Source organism: Sphaeramia orbicularis, chromosome 12 (genome assembly GCF_902148855.1).
Source record: "Sphaeramia orbicularis chromosome 12, fSphaOr1.1, whole genome shotgun sequence".
NCBI lineage: Eukaryota > Metazoa > Chordata > Actinopteri > Kurtiformes > Apogonidae > Sphaeramia > Sphaeramia orbicularis.
Genome location: NC_043968.1, coordinates 61275399 through 61292651, shown reverse-complemented (window position 1 = coordinate 61292651; position 17253 = coordinate 61275399). Strand labels below are relative to the sequence as shown.

Here is a 17253-nt window from a genome sequence, read left to right as displayed (position 1 = left end):
ACAGAATATTGGCAATATTTCAGCTGCTAGTCAGCTGTTTCTCAGATTTTCACATACACTGCATGGATAATCTACTGAATATTACAGTTTTTCACCCTGTCATGCATGAATTATGAGGAAAAGGGATCCATAGCTACTTTGAAGATTGCATTTATTATTCAACGCTGTGGACAAACCGAAACAAACAGATTTTTCTGCTTCATATTACATATTAAATATTGAATATGAGATAGTGAAAAATTAATAATTGCTCTGTAAACTCTGTAGGATGAATATCCACATAAAGTATTACCAAATAGGCTATGACTCAATCAGAGCAAAATCATTTTTATGTGTAAAGTCCGTCTTTAAATGTAAACATGCAACAGACCTGCAGAGCAAATGATCATGACACTTGATCTCTAATGCTCTTTCCTGACTCAGTATGTGTTATATAATTCTTGATGTACACTCTTTTTGATCTACTTTGCCATTTCCATTAACCATCAGTTACAGATAAAACCTGAGCATACATAATGGAATACATAATATTTATTAAATGTTTCACTAATACTCACACTCTCAGTCACTGACCAGACTCATCATAAAATGAGTTCCCAGATTCTCTATTTTTCTGACTGGGATTGATGCAGATGTGTAATCTCAGAGGAATGCACTGATCCTAAGCGCCAGCTGTCCACAGAGTGAATACACAGACAAGTCCCTACTAATACACAAACCAATGCAAATACTTCACATTAAGCACACTGTCAAATAATGCATATACTGCACATCAGCTTACAGCTCATATATGTCAAACTGCAAAAAAAGTATGTATTCAGCTGAAAAAGTGCATGTTGCTGCGTGTATTCAACCTTAACTTGTGCTCATGTGTGTAAAAAAAAAAAAAAAAGAAAGAAAATACCGGCAAAGATAGAAAACCCAAAGATAGTCTAAAGTCTCTTTTTGGTTTTGACCAGGCCTTTCTCCACCAGGCTACGGTAAAACTCCTGGATGTATGTATACACACACTTCCAGTCTGGCTCTTTCATCCGGACCAAGTCATCAGCGTCCAGTAGAGGGGGGCAGCCAGCCAGCCTCCTGCAGTTTATAGAGATACAGTGTCACTGGAAAATGACTTAAGACAAACAATGATGACAAAAATACATTGTCAGAGCTGAAATGTCACTGATCTTATCACTGGTAGAGCATCTGCTTCTACATATAAGGAATAGAAGCTCACTCTGCAGTGCTGAAAGCCAGTTGGAAGTTTTCCTTGGGTTTATTTGGGTTGAGGATGGAGTACTCAAAGGCATCAGGGAAGAAGCGGTGTACCAAAGCGCAGAAGGCTATGCCGTCTTTCCAACTGGAGGAGAAGTTCTGGATGTCTACTCCCTGTTTCATACCAGAGGAAGTTTGAAAGATTCATGGCGCCGAATGTGCCGGAGACCCGGACATAAAGACAGAGCTATGTATAACTCCACAGAGCATTACTTCACAGACAAACAGAGTGAGGGCTATTTACCTCATATGGCTCTGTTTTGGCCCTGCACCAGTCCAGAAGCATCTGTTTGACATTTTTTGCGTTGGGTACTGCAGCAGAAGGAGATTTCGGGGGTGAAGTCACAGCAGGACTGGAAAAGACGCAAAGATACTGAATATATACAGCTCTGGAAAAAAAAATAAGAGACCACAGCAAAATTATCACTTTCCCTAATTTGACGATTTATAGGTACGTGTTTGAGTAAAATGAACATTTTTGTTTTATTCTCTAAACTACTGACAACATTTCTCCCAAATTCCAAATAAAAAATATTATTTTCAGAGCATGTATTTGCAGAACACGACACGGTCAAAATAACAAAAAGATGCAGGTGTTTTCAGACCTCAAATAATGCAAAGAACACAAGTTTATATTCATTTTTATACAACACAATACTAATGATGTAACTTAGGAAAAGTTCAGACGTCAATATTTGGTGGAATAACCCTGATTTTTAGAGACAGCTTACACGTGTCTTGGCTCTCCACCATTGCTGTTGGATGACTTTATGCAGCTCCTGGCATAGAAATTCAAGAAGCTCAGCAGTGTTTGATGGGTCACGACCATACATGTTCCTCTAGAAGTTTCATCTGGTGGTCCGTCATCCACACTTTTACTGACCTAGCTGAGGCCAGGAGCATTGTCCTGATAGAAAAACTAGTCCTCGGGGTTTGTGAACATTGTCAGAGCAGAAGTCCAGTAGTTTTCAAAAGTCATTGTTTGATTCCAATTACTTTTGTGGTACTAATAGCACTGTTTTTGCCTATTGCAAGAAGATAGTGATGGACACAGTAGTGGTTTTTATACTTCTCCTTATTAAATAAGACATAGATCAGGTGTTTATTCAGTAGAATAAGGTGTGCTTGTGTTGGAATTCAACAGACACTAGTGGAATGGCTGTCATACATGCACACATGCTGATTTCAGAGGACATTGCTTTGGTCTCTGAATTTTTTTCAGAGCTGTATGTATATATATATATAGATAGATAGATAGATAGATAGATAGATAGATAGATAGATAGATAGATAGATAGATAGATAGATAGATAGATAGATAGATAGATAGATAGATAGATAGATAGATAGATAGATAGATAGATAGATAGATAGATAGATAGATAGATAGATAGATAGATAGATAGATAGATAGATAGATAGATAGATATAGATATAAGGTCTTTCCTCTTGCAACAGTTTGCTTCCCATAATGATTGAAGACACATTCCAGGTGAATGAATTTTCCTGTGATAAATTTATATCTACCCTTTAGTTTAGTCAACGAACACATTTCACTGTTGAGACGAGCCTTGATACAAACTCAACTTTGAGCAGTGGTTGAATAAGTGAAACTTTTTGTCCTGTCTTGAACATTTTTGGCGTGATGTTCTTCAATAACTCACCTGCCTGCTGTTCTGTTGAAGGGAGTGAAGGCTGATGACGAGCCTGTTCCTTCTGAAGACAAGAAAACAACCATGTTAAGACAGGAAACAACCGGTCAGGTACTATCATCATGAATCAGCGGGATAAGAATGTAAATAAGTACTTATACTCAAGTACTGTGTAGATTTGACATAATTATACAATGTCCATTAAATTAAACTTAATACCTCTGCTCCACTATACCTCACAGGAAAATGTTGTACTTTTTATTTGTCTGATAGCTTTAGGTATTTTCCAGATTAGCTTTTCATCACATTTCTGTTCAGTAAAAACATGCATCTCCAAATGTGTGAAGGATGAAGTATGTTGTATGTTGTACGTTACACTAAATAAACCCTAATGGATTTAGTGGATCATGCATTGCGACAAGCCCCTGTGTTTCTGAGCTGAAAAGTTGATTTTTTTTTTTTTTTTTTTAGAGCTTTGTGGTTCTTACAGGACAGTGTTGCTACAAACACATAATTATCTTATCAAACAGGTTGCACTGCTGCAGATTTAACATTACATAAAGTACTTAATAAGTACAATGCTACTGCAGGAGCAACATGAATCCAAAAATACCCACCAGAATTTAATGAAGAAAATAGGTAAGAGCCTTGCACTGGATAATTACTGCAGTGATTAATATGTTTCACCTGCAACAAATTCTTTAACCCTTTAAGTGATGCAATCATTAGTTAATTCTTTCTTTACAACCATCAGCTGGATAGTGAACATAAAGATTGGACTGTGTTTCAATGGAAAAAGGTCATGTGGTCTGATGATTGACCCTGTTCCATAGTGATGGGCATATCAGAGTTAGAAGACAAGAAAATAAAGTGATTACCCATCATGCTTAGTGTCTACAGTACAAGCCTGTGGGGTCAGTGTTATGGTCCGGGATTGGTTCAGTTGGTCAGGTCTAAGTTTAGCAATTTTATGTGATAAAAAATTATGGAAATAAATGTTGCAATATTGCATAAGCTTATCAAAACAATGCCATGGGGTATGCTGAAGGCTTTGATTACCAGAGTGATTATTGGTTATTGAATTTTAATTTTTTTTTTGTTTTTGGGCTAGGTTGTGTTGAATAACACACTGACAGGAACCATTTCATAATAAATCAGTACTTTTACAACTCATTTTTCTTCAACACTTATGTAAGATTTATGTAACAACTTTCTCAGTGTGCTGTTTGTGATTTTACTAAAGGATCTGAATACTTCCACCAGCGTGAATCTGACTTACTGTTTGTTGATGGCTGCTGGTTCATGGAGCCTCTGCCTGTGTTTATGGCTCCACCTGTTGTTGAACCACCTTTGCTCAAGCCTTGCTGTCTTAAGTCCTCCTGCCTGGATCCCCGCTCTTCCTTCCGTTTATCTGATGAGAAGCAATTAAGAACTAAGCAAAACTCAGACAGGAATATTATACTACATGGATATTTAACAGTTCCAGCTTTTACCTATCTTTCTCTTGAGCAGATCCCTTAATGCAGCTCGAATCATGCGTCTCTCTTCAAAATCTTTTGCATTGTCCAGCTGAAAAGATATTATTAAATTGAACTTTTGATACCGGTTGAGGATTTCACCTTATATCATTCAAGTAAATGTCATGCAGGATGAATATTAGCAGTATTTAAGGCCATCTATACGGAGAAGTCTCTTTGAACAGAGACAATACACTGATTCCTTAACCTTTAAAAACCTAAAGTTAGGTCTGAGGTGACTTCCAAATACATTTTTTTTATCTACTTTTAACCTGTCTTGTGTGATTTATCGTAATTTTTTATATTATCTTCTGAATTTTGAAATTTTCAATTAAAATAAAGTGTTTTCCTAGATTTGATTTACTGATTATGCTGATGTTCATGAGTAAATTCAAAGATTATTATAGCAAAACAGAAAAAAACCAACAAAAAATGACTTCTTCAGCAAAATATATTATTAACTGAACATAGAAACAAGTGTCTCTTACCAACGGACATATGTCAAACTACATGAGTTTTACTGGCGAATCAAATGGGTCATATCTGATGACCATAAAAAATGGCAAACAGCATTTTGTCTGATTTATTAAAATATATTGATTGGATTTCTTTGGTCAAAACTTGTTGAACATTTTATATCAGTAGATGCTTCTGGTCATCAGTCTTTGAGACTTAATAAAGCATTGTTTTAAAGTTAAGCTTTTCGTCTGATGAAATTTTACAACAGTAAAAAAAAAAACAATCACATATTATATCACAAAATAATTATTTTACCATCTTGTTGAGAACGTCTTCATCCTCAATTGCTGCCAGTTCCTCACTGGTCAACGAGGAAGAACTGACCGACTGATTGGCCTCTGACATTTCTGAGTCGAATGGATATATTGAGACATATTTATCAAATGAGTTAATTGTTAATATATGACAGGACAGTAATTGTCTTGGACACATCTGCAATTGTGAACCTTCTACGCAACAGAGGAAGTTCACCTTTCTGACATAATCAACCATCTATCTTTCAAATAAGATTAAAGTTGTTTTTATTAATGATTGCTTGTTGTTTACAATGAATAACATGTGCTCTAAACAAAGTCTGAATAAGCTCTACTTGCAGTCTGCTCAGTGAATCAAATATAAACAGTTGTGTGAGACTTAACAGAAACAAATCATCCAGCCACTCATAGAAATGTATTTGCCTTCCTGGAGTAACCCTCTGTGTTCCTCAGCAAGCACAGCACAGAAGGGGCAAAAACACGTACAAATATAGTAATGTAGTTGAACGAGACCCCAACTAAAAGAATTTGATAACAGCGTAAAAGTATGTGCCCTGACACAGAACACAAAAAGAGTTAAAGCCTTAAGTTAGATGTGCAAGATAAGAAAATGAAGACATTAACTGAGAAGAATAATGTTTGTGAATGCGTCTGTTGATGTCACCCACCTGTTGTCAGGATGCAGTCTCAAGTATTTGGTGGCAGAGACAGGGCTGGTGTGAAAACCTCAGAGCTCCCTTCTCCTCTCCTGGATCCTCTTCTAAACTAGTGCTGCTGGATCCCTGACATCACACTGCAGAGCTTCATAAGGATGCATGTTTGGAGAATGAGGAGAAGTTGATTATATGAACCTCCCAAGACTGGAGGAAGAGGAGGAGGAGGAGGACACACATCAGGATTTGCTCCATCTGTCTGTGTTGGCCTTCTGCTGAGTTTCACGGTCTTGTCATTGGGTGATGTCATGTGAAAATATATGGAGTGTTTCCTCTGAAAAACTCACAATCTACACAGATTTTCACTGTTTAAATAGCATTGCAAACAAGTTATTTGTTGGGAAATGAAAGGGTTAAGTCAGATAAAAAAAAAAAGTGAGGAGCACTGCCTTATTGAGTCAAAAGGCAGACCAGAAGCCCCCTGTTTATAGAAGAGGAGGAATCTCTGGAAGGAGGGGCAGAACACACACTCACAGACCGATATCCAAACTGTAAAATCAGGATGACGAGTACAAAAATCTATCAGACTCAAGAGTGATCATTTACTGATGAAAAGCAATATCCAACTTATACAGGATCTACAAATTTAGTAAGATGAGGAACTGCTCCACCAAGTGGTGAAAACGGACAGATGCATCATATTCACAACATGCGTAATTTGGGAGAAACAAAACATAAATCTGCAGCAGTTTTAAACAAATGCTTCTCAGTTTCAGTCATTCATTCACCTCCTCCATCTCTTCAATCTGAGGATTCCAGATTCGTTTTATTTTCTTAAATTTCATTATGTGACCAAACTAACACTGTGACAATGACGGTGGTGGAAAAACCTGTTCCAAGTCTTAAGTCAAAATACATACAGCATTTTAAAAATACAAATTCCTCTGTCTGAATTATAATTACTTATGGCATCAGTGCATTATAAATTCATGAGAAGGAGTGGTAGAGCAGCATGGAACATTTGTAGCTGGAGGGGGAGCTGGTTTGAACCACTGTTTCTGGTTTTATAGACACCAGATAAACCTCTGGGTTCATCACATGATTAAAAAGCACCTCATGCATACATCTGTTTTAAGTTTTTGTGAAAACTTTACTGTTGGGTCAAGTGTCAACAACTCAGACTTGTGAAATGTGAACTTACTACTGTTTTTTGTTAGATGTTAGAAGGGTAAGTAGTTGCTTTAATCTTTACCAGTGTGTTGAAAAGGTAATCACTGTTGTGTCAAATATTTGTATAGTAGTGGTATTAGACAGTATTTCTTTTTGAAATGTAGTCAAATGGAAATCCAAACTAGCATAAAATATCAGTGTTCAAAGACTGTGTGAGTACTTTAAAAATGTTCATAATGGAAAAGTACTCTCTACCTTTGCAGATCTAAGATGACATTTGGATTCTGATGTTTTTGGGTGAGACATTGATAGTATTTGTTATAACAAAAAGAAAACAAAGATTAAATAAGACCAAGTACTGTATTTGAAATATGCTGGAAATAAGACAGCCAAAGAAACACTAGACTCAGTGATAGTGTTTGATGTTATGTTTTATTGTACCAGTCCAAGTCCTTCCATTCAAGCAATTAAACATCTCATTTCTATTACCTGACCACATCACTGCCCCTAAAAAGAAGCACCAGTGGCCACGTTTGGCATTCAAAGTATTAAACAGATTTTGACAAAATGACAGATCAAGTCACTCCCCACTTATGTGCAGTATGTCCAAATAAGGCATGAGGCAAATGTTTCTCTCTTAGACCGCCCTTATCTGACTATAAAATACATAAATATAATAAAATACCTATTTACATCCAACAAGCTTAGCAAACAAATAAAACCAGCATGTGCACAGGAACCACTGGCTTTGAAGGCAATGTCTTCGTACCTTGTCAGTGCAACAGGTGTTTTGCCCCTTGTTCATAATAAACCAAACATGAAATCTGTCAAGACAGCTTAACAAATAGTAAACGACAAATGACTACCAAGGCTTATGCATCAAAATTTGTTCAGATTCATTTTGATGCATGATCAGACCTCTCTGCTAAACGCCATCAATCGCATTATAGGCTTAATAATGCTGCTTTATCTATTTCTGATAGTTAATCATGATTAAACAAAAAGCAAAACAAGTTAACACAGACTTTTAAACTCCAAAATAATAAAAGTAAATGAAAAATAAATTCCTGTAGTCTTCTCTTGTTTGAGTAAAGGATTGAAAAACATCATCATATATAAATATATGATGCTTTGAATTCTACAATTTTACAAAGGTCAATGACACAATAAAATCTTTCAAGACAGTTTGCCTGTAGATACACTTATGACAAAATTTGCAGAAAATGTGGCAGGTATTGTCAAAGTCAGTAACCTTTTTGTATGGCTTCCTGTTTTAAAATGTCAAACTGTGTAAAATGATGCTGTGTCTGATCACTCAAAGAACCAGCAAAACAACAGTGTGACTTAACAAGTTCTCAAAGTAAACATTTGGCATACAAAACATGTAGGAGGGAGTGTCAGACATCCTGGGATGTTCAAAGTGTCTTCAGGATCAGAGACATGCAGTGACCTGACTTGTGTCAGATTCTCTCCAAAAACATAACAGCAGAGGTTAGTGACAGAGGATCACATGCATATCAGGTGCAAGACACTTCACAACCAAAATCTACAGCATTACAAAGCCAGTGACTGAAACTCCAAAAATAAATATGCTCTTTTAAATAAATAAAAAAGGGGCATAAAATCCTCTCACAAAACAAAAATAATACAAATACTGACAAAAAACAACACTGTCCAGCAGAAGTCAGTTTTATCAACGTGGGGCGGTTTGGCAAACTTAAAAAAATGTCGGTCAGAAAGTGGAAGGTTTCATCTTATAAATGACACACATTATGTTTAAGATATAATGGTTCAACAGATGGAAATACACTTCTGCACCTAATTTGATTAAGTTTAAGTTTGTTTGTGAAAGGGAAAGAGGAGGAAAAGGCTTCGATGTGGGATGGAATACAACATTTTTTCAGAAGTTATTCAGTACAAATTGCATCTGCTGCTAGAGATCAGACACCTTTTAACTGTGCTGATTATATTTACTAGTCAAGAAATTATTTAGGAATCAAAAGCAGAATTGATTTTTTTTAAATCAGTAATAATCACTGATATTCTGGTACTTTACTGTCAGCAAAAAGAAACATTAATTCCCATCCCGAAAAGGCAATAAAGAGGAAAATAGGTCTTTGATTTTCAAAGGAATTCTGTGCTGTAACTATTTCTCAGTAAACAACAGTTTATCCATCCATCTACAGTAGTAATTTCAATGCCCATTGTAGGACATGCCTATAAGTAAGCTTTAATGTGGTTTATGGGTGTTTTCTGTGAGTGTAGGTAGCTGTTTTAATCAAACTCTCTCAAATAAGTTAAGAAGTGTTTTGCCAAAATGTTGAACTGTTTCTTTAAAGAGCCACTTTATCTTCTTTTTGCACATCCTGTCAAGGGAAAAGACTGCTAAAGTTGAATGACACTCCTTAGAGAACTTGTGATCCTAATTATCAAGGTGCAGCTGCAGTGAGAACTCTGTTGTAAAGGGTGGAAATAATTGGACTTATTCTTTGGAGACCATTGTTTGAAGCAAAAAAAATCTCAGCCTTGATTGGAAATCCACACTGAGTTTCTTAGTTCAGGACAGAACACAGAGTGAAGACCTCCAATTAAATCTGCTTCAACACAAGAACAAAAAAAAAAAAAAAAGGCAATCCGTTGCACAGAAATGTCCACTTTGTTCATTACTTTAAATTCCATCTCTAAATAAAAGTTTAAGCCCTGCAACGACAGCGGAATCCTTATGTAACAAGCTTCTCACTTTATGTACTAACAAAATGAAAGCTGCCAAAAATCCTAGTCACTTATGACAGGACCAAGTGAATATCAGGTAACAGTTATTCACATGTACATTTATGTTATTTTTCATATACAAATTGTGCCCGTTTAAATTTTGAGGCAGAGTACTTTGTCAGCCCTGCTCCTCCAATGTCCCACTAGCCCTCTTTGCAGCTTACAATATCCACAACAGCCACCCACGACTAAAGTTAGAGCCCTCTGTAAATGAGAACATTTTCACAGTGGAGTATTATGAGTGACAGTGTGAATACCTCATGAGGTATTAAACAGTTTAGTGTGCTCTTGCATGCATATACCACTATAGGCTATTTATGAGTGATATACAGATGAAGGAGAGAATGTAACCATCAGCATGGTAAATAAAGGCAACCTTTTTTCATTTTTATCTCAGCAGACTCGAGTTCTGTGTGACCAGAGACAAATTGGCACAGTGAGGAAGTTAAAAAAAAAAAAAAAAAAAAAAAAAAAAAGCTAAATGAGATTTGTCACATCATCAGTGATGATGGCCTTATAAGGTCAAACTCCCTCTGCTGCTCTTGACCAACAACACAAATAGTAAAAAACTACAGCCAGTGTTTCTGTCATTGTTTCTGCCAGTGTTTCTGTCACTTGCACATTGAATTCTCTCCTTCATCCTCTAAAATCAGTCAACCTTGTCTTCTTGTTTTTTGTCTGTTCTCTGCTGCTGATATGTTGACTCTGATGTACTAGCTTTGTCCATGTCCGCTGCATCAGCAGTGCTGAAGTCCACCTGTCCAGACCCTTTGACTCTGGCCCTGCGTGAGTCCAGGTAGCTGACGATAAACTCTGAGTTCTGATAAATGAGCATGCCAGACAATGTCAGCACTGCACCAGCACAGCTGAGGGCGGACAACTCGCTACCGAAAAGCAGCTGAGACAGCAGCAGGTTCCCCACCAAGCTCAGGTTGCCGAGGATGTGCAGAGTGACGGCAGAGGTGAGCGTGATGACGCAGCAGCTCGCCAAGTTGTACATAACTGAGCCCATGCAGCTGAGCAGGATGAAGACCCACAGATGTCGGTCATAGTGGAGCGGCGACTCCAGCAGAGCCCAGTTCTCCAGGGCTAGAGCTGCCACGGCCAAGATGCAGAAACTAGGAATGGACATCAGGTAGAGCAGGAACACAGAATTGATTTTTTCCTCCTGAAGTAAAATGCCTGAGTGAAGAAAAAAAATGTATGACACGGTTACAAGCACGACCATTTCTAATACACAGTGTTATGTGGCAACTACTTCAATGGTCAATTGATCCCTCTGAGTTATTTTTAAACAAAACACACTTCAGCTTCAGTTTCTAGAACTAATGCTTTCATGCTATTTATAAAGAGTTTAATGCTAATCTGTGGCTCTTATCTTCTTAGTTTTGACCATTGATGTTGACTGATCATGTGAACAGGAAGCAAAAAGGTTGCGATTTTCAAAAAAAAAAAAAGCAGATTATATGCAAAAAATTATTTTGCTGCAGCTCCTACATAGGACGAGATCAAAGTGATTAACAGTTGCTATTTAAACAACTGACCTGCTGTATTCACAGGTTGGTTGTAACCTTTAAAGATGTGATAACATACAAATAACAAGTGCACATGCAAACCCCTTGTTCAGGAACTCACTGTGACTTGATTTAATATAGAAAATGCATTTAATAATTGTCATGTTATAATGTAGTTGACACAGTGCAAATGCTGCAGACTGTTTATCAGTAATACATGTAAATAAAAATGAACAAATTCTTCCAATGTCTGTTGAAGAAAAGGACACTTGTATGGGAAACAGCTGCAACTAGTTAGATGAAGGAAAAAAATCCTGACGCTCGAGACAACATCATTCACTTTGGCATCTCAGGATGAATTTGGGATAACATTAAACAAGTTATATTTAAAATATATTTTTCATCCTTTACGCTCGTTTTCATCTAATTAAACGAACAGTTTGTTATTTTTAGAGATGTGCTTATTCACCTGCTTGAGTAAATTATAAACAAACAACAATAATACCAGTCTCATATGGGCTAGGGTCAGAAGAGGGTAAGGCTGACTTCCCTAACAGGAAGTCAGGGAGTTTCAGAGAAGTTTTTTTTTTTTTTTTCTTGCAAGGCTTGGGGAGAAAAAGGCTTGGGGAAAAAGACAGTACACATGCAAATTTTGCAATAAATGTTTTGACAAGTACAACCACACTTTTATGTTTTGTATGAAATCTTTATATGAAAGACAAAATATATAAATAAAAAAACAGCCGATATCATCTTGTAAGCTCATTATTTACTGGTTAAATGTGAATTCATTAGGAAAATACCTATTGTAATCATAAAGTAGAAGTATAATTTTGTTGCATAAGGTGTATGTGCGAGTGCAGTGATTTTTGGAGAACACACCAGTTGCCTGGCAACCTCATAGTGTCAACAGGATTTCAGAAAGTCATCCCTCCGAAGCCAAGAAATAGTTCTCAATGATAAACATCCGTAGAAGAGCCTTTATGCTAATCTAAACTAACTGTGTCTGGGCTGTATCTAATTTTAAAGACAGACATGACAGGAATACAGATAGTTTCATTTAATCACATTTAGAGTGGACTCTGCTACTGGACAGATACGTTATGTGATACAGTGTTTACAGGTTGAATGCCATGCTTACAGGAACCATAACTAGAGTTGACTGTACGGACAAAGAGTCAGCTGCTTAGGGAGTTTAAAGTGATGACTCTTTAAGCCTACTTCTGTGGTGCCGTCTCCTCCCTTAGGCACAACACATACAGCCTTACATTCCTGTGAAGAAAATGTCATATCTGCCTTTGTGTTATGTAACAGTTACAGTAAAGGCCTGCCTATATTCGTAGAAGCTCATTACTTTCTCGTGCTTGTTCTTTTGCTAAGAATTAAGGTGTTATGGAAACTGATGAAGTATGAACTCCCTTTCAGGTTCACTGCCTGCACTGATCTATGGTGTTTCAAGAAGCAAAGTTTAAGGTAATTAGCACAAATACTTGCATTAGAGCACAGGACATTAGATAAGTACATTTATTGGCTGAATGTAGCAAAGGCACAATGTAGCCCATATGACATCAATTCAAGAGGAATGTGTCTCTCTCCTAGAACGTCTGCTAACTTGCATAAATGTTCACCATCACAACCGTATCATAGATTGTTTATACACTGAACAAAAATATAAACGCACCACTTTTGTTTTTGCTCCCATTTTTCATGAGCTGAACTCAAAGATCTAAAACTTTTTCTATGTACACAAAAGGCCTATTTCTCTCAAATATTGTTCATAAATTTGTCTAAATCTGTGTTAGTGAGCACTTCTCCTTTGTCCTTTGCTGAGATAATCCATCCACCTCACAGGTGTGGGATATCAAGATGCTGATTAGACAGCAGGATTATTGCACAGGTGTGACTTAGGCTGGCCACAATAAAAGGCCACTCTAAAATGTGCACTTTTACTGTATTGGGTGGTCCAGGGGGGTCAGAAAACCAGTCAGTATTTGGTGTGACCACCATTTTCCTCGCACAGTCTTCTTCATGAATTCTCTGAAACAGCTTTGGAGATGGCTTATGGTAGAGAAATGAACATTCAATTCACAGGCAAAAGCTCTGGTGGAGATTCCTGAAGTCCGCATGCCAATTGCATATTCCCTCAAAACTTGTGACATCTGTGGTATTGTGCTGTGTGATAAAACTGCACATTTTGGAGTGGCCTTTTATTGTGGCCAGCCTAAGGCACACCTGTGCAAAAATCCTGCTGTCTAATCAGCATCTTGATATGCCACACCTGTGAGGTGGATGGATTATCTCAGCAAAGAAGAAGTGTTCACTAACACAAATTTAGACAGATTTGTGAACAATATTTGAGAGAAATAAACCTTGTGTGTACACAGAAAAAGTTTTAGATCTTTGAGTTCAGCTCATGAAAAATGGGAGCAAAAACAAAAGTGGTGAGTTTATATTTTTGTTCAGTGTACATGTAAACGCATAAGGAATACTCAGTTTTTTTCAATATGAACATTAGTTCCTTCATTCCTAATGGAGGAAGCAAGAATGGATTTCCTTGTATTAAAAGCATCATGCCACGTATCACCGAGACATCCTGTATCAAACCTGGAAAAACTTGCATTAAATAAGCGTTCTCTGTAAATAAAGTTACATTTACACAAAAAAAACACACACACACACACATAAGCATGTTTTGGTGTTTGTGGCATGTCTCCTTAGAAACCAGACAATTTGTTAGTTGCGTGGCACCTTGATGACTAAAGAGTGAATCACCATAAAAGGTTCCAAGACCACAGACTGGTGTGGTTCCCATGGGGAGTAACTGTATGCATGTTTGTGCTATGAGAGAAATTTTCCTTTTTCACACTGACTTTAATAGCTACAGCTAGTAGTGGAAAGATGATCCAGATCCTTTTATTTAGTAAAAACACTAACACCATAACTTGCTCCACCAGAAATGATTCCAAATTTAGGTTTTACCAGCATGTCTTCAAAGTCTGAAAAGTAAAAGAAGTCATTGTGCAGTAAAGTGGTCCAGTGTGGACAGTATTTTACTATCAAATACTCAATGTTATTTTTAGATTTGTTTTTACTGTTGCCTTAATGTGTGTGTCACATATTCCTGTTGTACATGGTTAAGGTTGGGTAGACTAATCTACAGAAATCTATCACTTTATATCTGTAGATCATAATATGTCTGCAGCAAAAACCACATATCTTTAAAATGTCATTGTTTTCAACAGCTCAGTCCTGTTTTCATCTTTGTGACAATGCATTTTCCAGCTAATCCAAGACTCATTCAAGGAACACTTAAGCTTTTAATCATTTGTGGTTTTCATGAGACAAGATGGATATGAAAAATTTTTATCAAGTTACTAATTGCGTGACACAAATGTAATGGAGTAAAAACAACAATATTTGCCTCTGTAGTGTAGTAGAGATGTAACGCTTTAAAGTTGAAAATGATACAGATGAAGTTGTACTTACTTTGCTGGATAGACTTGACACCCCTCAACATAGTTGCTGCAAAAACAAAGATGCAGCCGGTCTGATCAAACTGGACTTCCCCCATGATGCTCAGTGAGGCACCCAGGCAGATGGGCATCATTGCTGTGTATTTGAGGATATGATGCTGTTTGCCCAGGATCAAGGTGGATATAGCGAGAGTAAAGAGTGGGGTGGTTGTGTAAATCATTTGTGCAAATGACAGCTGGACGTAGTTCAGACCCATGTTCCCGAATGCGATGCTGGCACAGAATGTCAGACTCAATAGGAACACCTTGCATTTTGCACTGGTAGTCAGGTCTTGCTCTCCAACCCCTCTGTGGCGAATAACCCGCAGTTTGATCAACCCATAGTCCACCACTATGGCTGTTAGCATGTGCAATGCAGACAGCAACAGGGGATACCTGAAGTTGTAAACAGCAAATATCCATTTATTGAGGCTGGAGATGGTGGTTCCGGTCACCAGCCAGACAATGACAGCCGACAGCAGATGGAGCATCTCTGAGGGGGGCCTCCTCCTGCCTCTTTCTTGCAGAGTCGCCTCGCATTTTGAGAAGCCATCAGTCCTGATCATGTTCGCATCATTGTTCTCTCTGCAAGGAAAACACATGTTGAGCCTGTTTCTTAACAAAACACACTGACTTCAACCTGACATCCTCGTGAACCGGGACACACACAGCAGAAACGACATACAACAACAGTGTGCTCGCCTTTGTAGACCTGTAACGCTGCCTCTTTCAGCACCGCCTACAAACACGTGGTTCCATGTTGCATGAAGAGATGGTTGTGTAACTCGCAGGAAAACATGACATATGCCGACCAGGAAGGCAGACAGAGGACCCGGAGCCGTGTCCCGCCTTCCCATGAAGAGGACGGAGGGGATTGGTTGTTTTCTAACATGCAGCTCGGGACAGGCTGTGACGAATCGGTTTGATGCATCAAAACCACAGCAGTATAGTAAACATGCAGTGGTGGATGTGCCTGTAATTCAATCTTATGAATACCACAGCCGCAGCTCTATGAGTGATGCGCTTTCTCCATGTTGGCTTTAAATAGCAACTTACTAAATTGTCTGGGTCATGGTGTGACTCCCTTTCCCGGGACAGGACGGGACAAAAACCTGTCAACACACACTGACAATTTGGTAGTTACACCGCACATTTACTAACATATACCCGTACTGGGTCCATAACGTTAGCCTGCCGTTCTGTTCGTACACGAAGCGACTTTGAATTAACGCAGCTGAAACTCGGTGCCTGTTTACGGACACACAACAGGGGTTTTGTCTGATAAAATGAAAGGGCACAAGGTGAACTAAGTTAGCTGACCCCTGCCATAGATGTCATTTGACACCCGGGCTGCTAACCTACATGTCTATGCCGTTATGCTAACGGTAGCCGCTGACGCTGCCTTGTACAGTACAAAAATACGTAAAGGCTTGTCGGCTACAAAACGGGCATCTGCCGTTAGCGGCGTTAGCATGCTAGCTTCAGAAGCCGTTGACATCATTAACTTAGGTTGGTTCTCTCCGGTTGACGCGCTTTGTTGTTTTTACCTTATTCTTCGACGGGTACATTGACAGCATCCACAGCTCTCCGTCCGTCACCGTCCCATCGTACCGTGAGTCAAGCCGAGGTGGACGCGCTCCAGTGTCATTGGATGGTTTATTTAAAGGGCAATGCTACTCATGTCCGAGTGAGTCCGTCTGTGTCATACTGTCAGCGCACGGTGTAAGTCCAATGCAACTGCCTCCTGTGCGAATTGTAGTTGGAGCTTTGAGAGTCTGCGCATGCGCCAGGCAATTAACAGTGAGAGTACATTTTGTTAAATTTGGCCCTTAGGTACACATTTGTAGTTTACTATTATAACACTTTATGCCTATACTCAATTATACCTCAGAGATGAATATTAGACTTTGTACTCTATTACTTTTGTTCGAACATACCTTTTACAGGACTGTTCAGCTCAGTACCGGTGTACTGACTTTAGTGTACTGGTTTAGTGTTTAGATTACATTTAGTACTGTATATTTTGGCTTTTTACCTGCTGGCCAATAGTTATTACATGTTGTTATTATTGCATTTACTTTATATTATTTAGTGTTGTTTACTGGCCTATAGCTGGACCACAGATAACTAACTTGGTTGTATTTTCATGTATGTGCAGAATTGAATGACAATAAAACGCCATTTGAACCCCTTTAAGAGATAGCTTACTAGTTAACTATCAGAATATCTTTTTATTCTATTCCTGTCCAATGAAAACCATGATGCAGTTTTAAGTTGATTGACCCAGTATTACTGTATATAGCAAACTAGCGGGGTGACCCATGTGTATCCACAGATTCTAGATGTGGTAGTTTTTATACTGTTGTGTATTTGTGCATGCTGTACTGCATTTGTCCAGCAGTCACCGCCAAAGCGTTCTGGGTATAGCAA

General features: G+C 38.1%; 2 protein-coding genes across 2 annotated transcripts; both read right to left on the bottom strand.

Annotated features, from left to right (window-relative positions):
• Positions 1-513: 513 nt before the first annotated feature.
• On the bottom strand, positions 514-6206 carry smtna (smoothelin a). Its single transcript, XM_030149292.1, has 8 exons — positions 5871-6206; positions 5204-5295; positions 4406-4481; positions 4192-4323; positions 2925-2976; positions 1505-1613; positions 1223-1374; positions 514-1080 (listed from the first exon to the last, which is right to left on the bottom strand). The coding sequence occupies exons 2-8, from the start codon at positions 5291-5293 to the stop codon at positions 933-935; spliced, it is 759 nt and encodes a 252-aa protein (XP_030005152.1). The 5' UTR covers positions 5294-5295; positions 5871-6206; the 3' UTR covers positions 514-932.
• Positions 6207-7438: 1232 nt separating this feature from the next.
• slc35e4 (solute carrier family 35 member E4) lies at positions 7439-16584 on the bottom strand. The gene is made up of 3 exons (XM_030149291.1): positions 16371-16584; positions 14798-15408; positions 7439-10979 (listed from the first exon to the last, which is right to left on the bottom strand). Exons 2-3 carry the CDS (start codon positions 15387-15389, stop codon positions 10447-10449), a joined length of 1125 nt encoding a protein of 374 aa, XP_030005151.1. The 5' UTR covers positions 15390-15408; positions 16371-16584; the 3' UTR covers positions 7439-10446.
• Between the last annotated feature and the right edge of the window lie 669 nt (positions 16585-17253).

What these genes read in the sequence shown, in the direction of transcription:
- smtna (XM_030149292.1), bottom strand. Translation starts at nt 5,293, where the DNA reads ATGTCAGAGGCCAATCAGTCGGTCAGTTCTTCCTCGTTGACCAGTGAG. An exon ending in TCTGCTCAAGAGAAAGATAG is followed by an intron (nt 4,324 to 4,405) that starts GTAAAAGCTGGA and finishes GCTTCTCATCAG; the next exon opens with ATAAACGGAAGGAAGAGCGG. An exon ending in CTGGCTTTCAGCACTGCAGA is followed by an intron (nt 1,081 to 1,222) that starts GTGAGCTTCTAT and finishes TATAAACTGCAG; the next exon opens with GAGGCTGGCTGGCTGCCCCC.
- slc35e4 (XM_030149291.1), bottom strand. Translation starts at nt 15,389, where the DNA reads ATGATCAGGACTGATGGCTTCTCAAAATGCGAGGCGACTCTGCAAGAA. An exon ending in TGTCAAGTCTATCCAGCAAA is followed by an intron (nt 10,980 to 14,797) that starts GTAAGTACAACT and finishes TTCTTCACTCAG; the next exon opens with GCATTTTACTTCAGGAGGAA.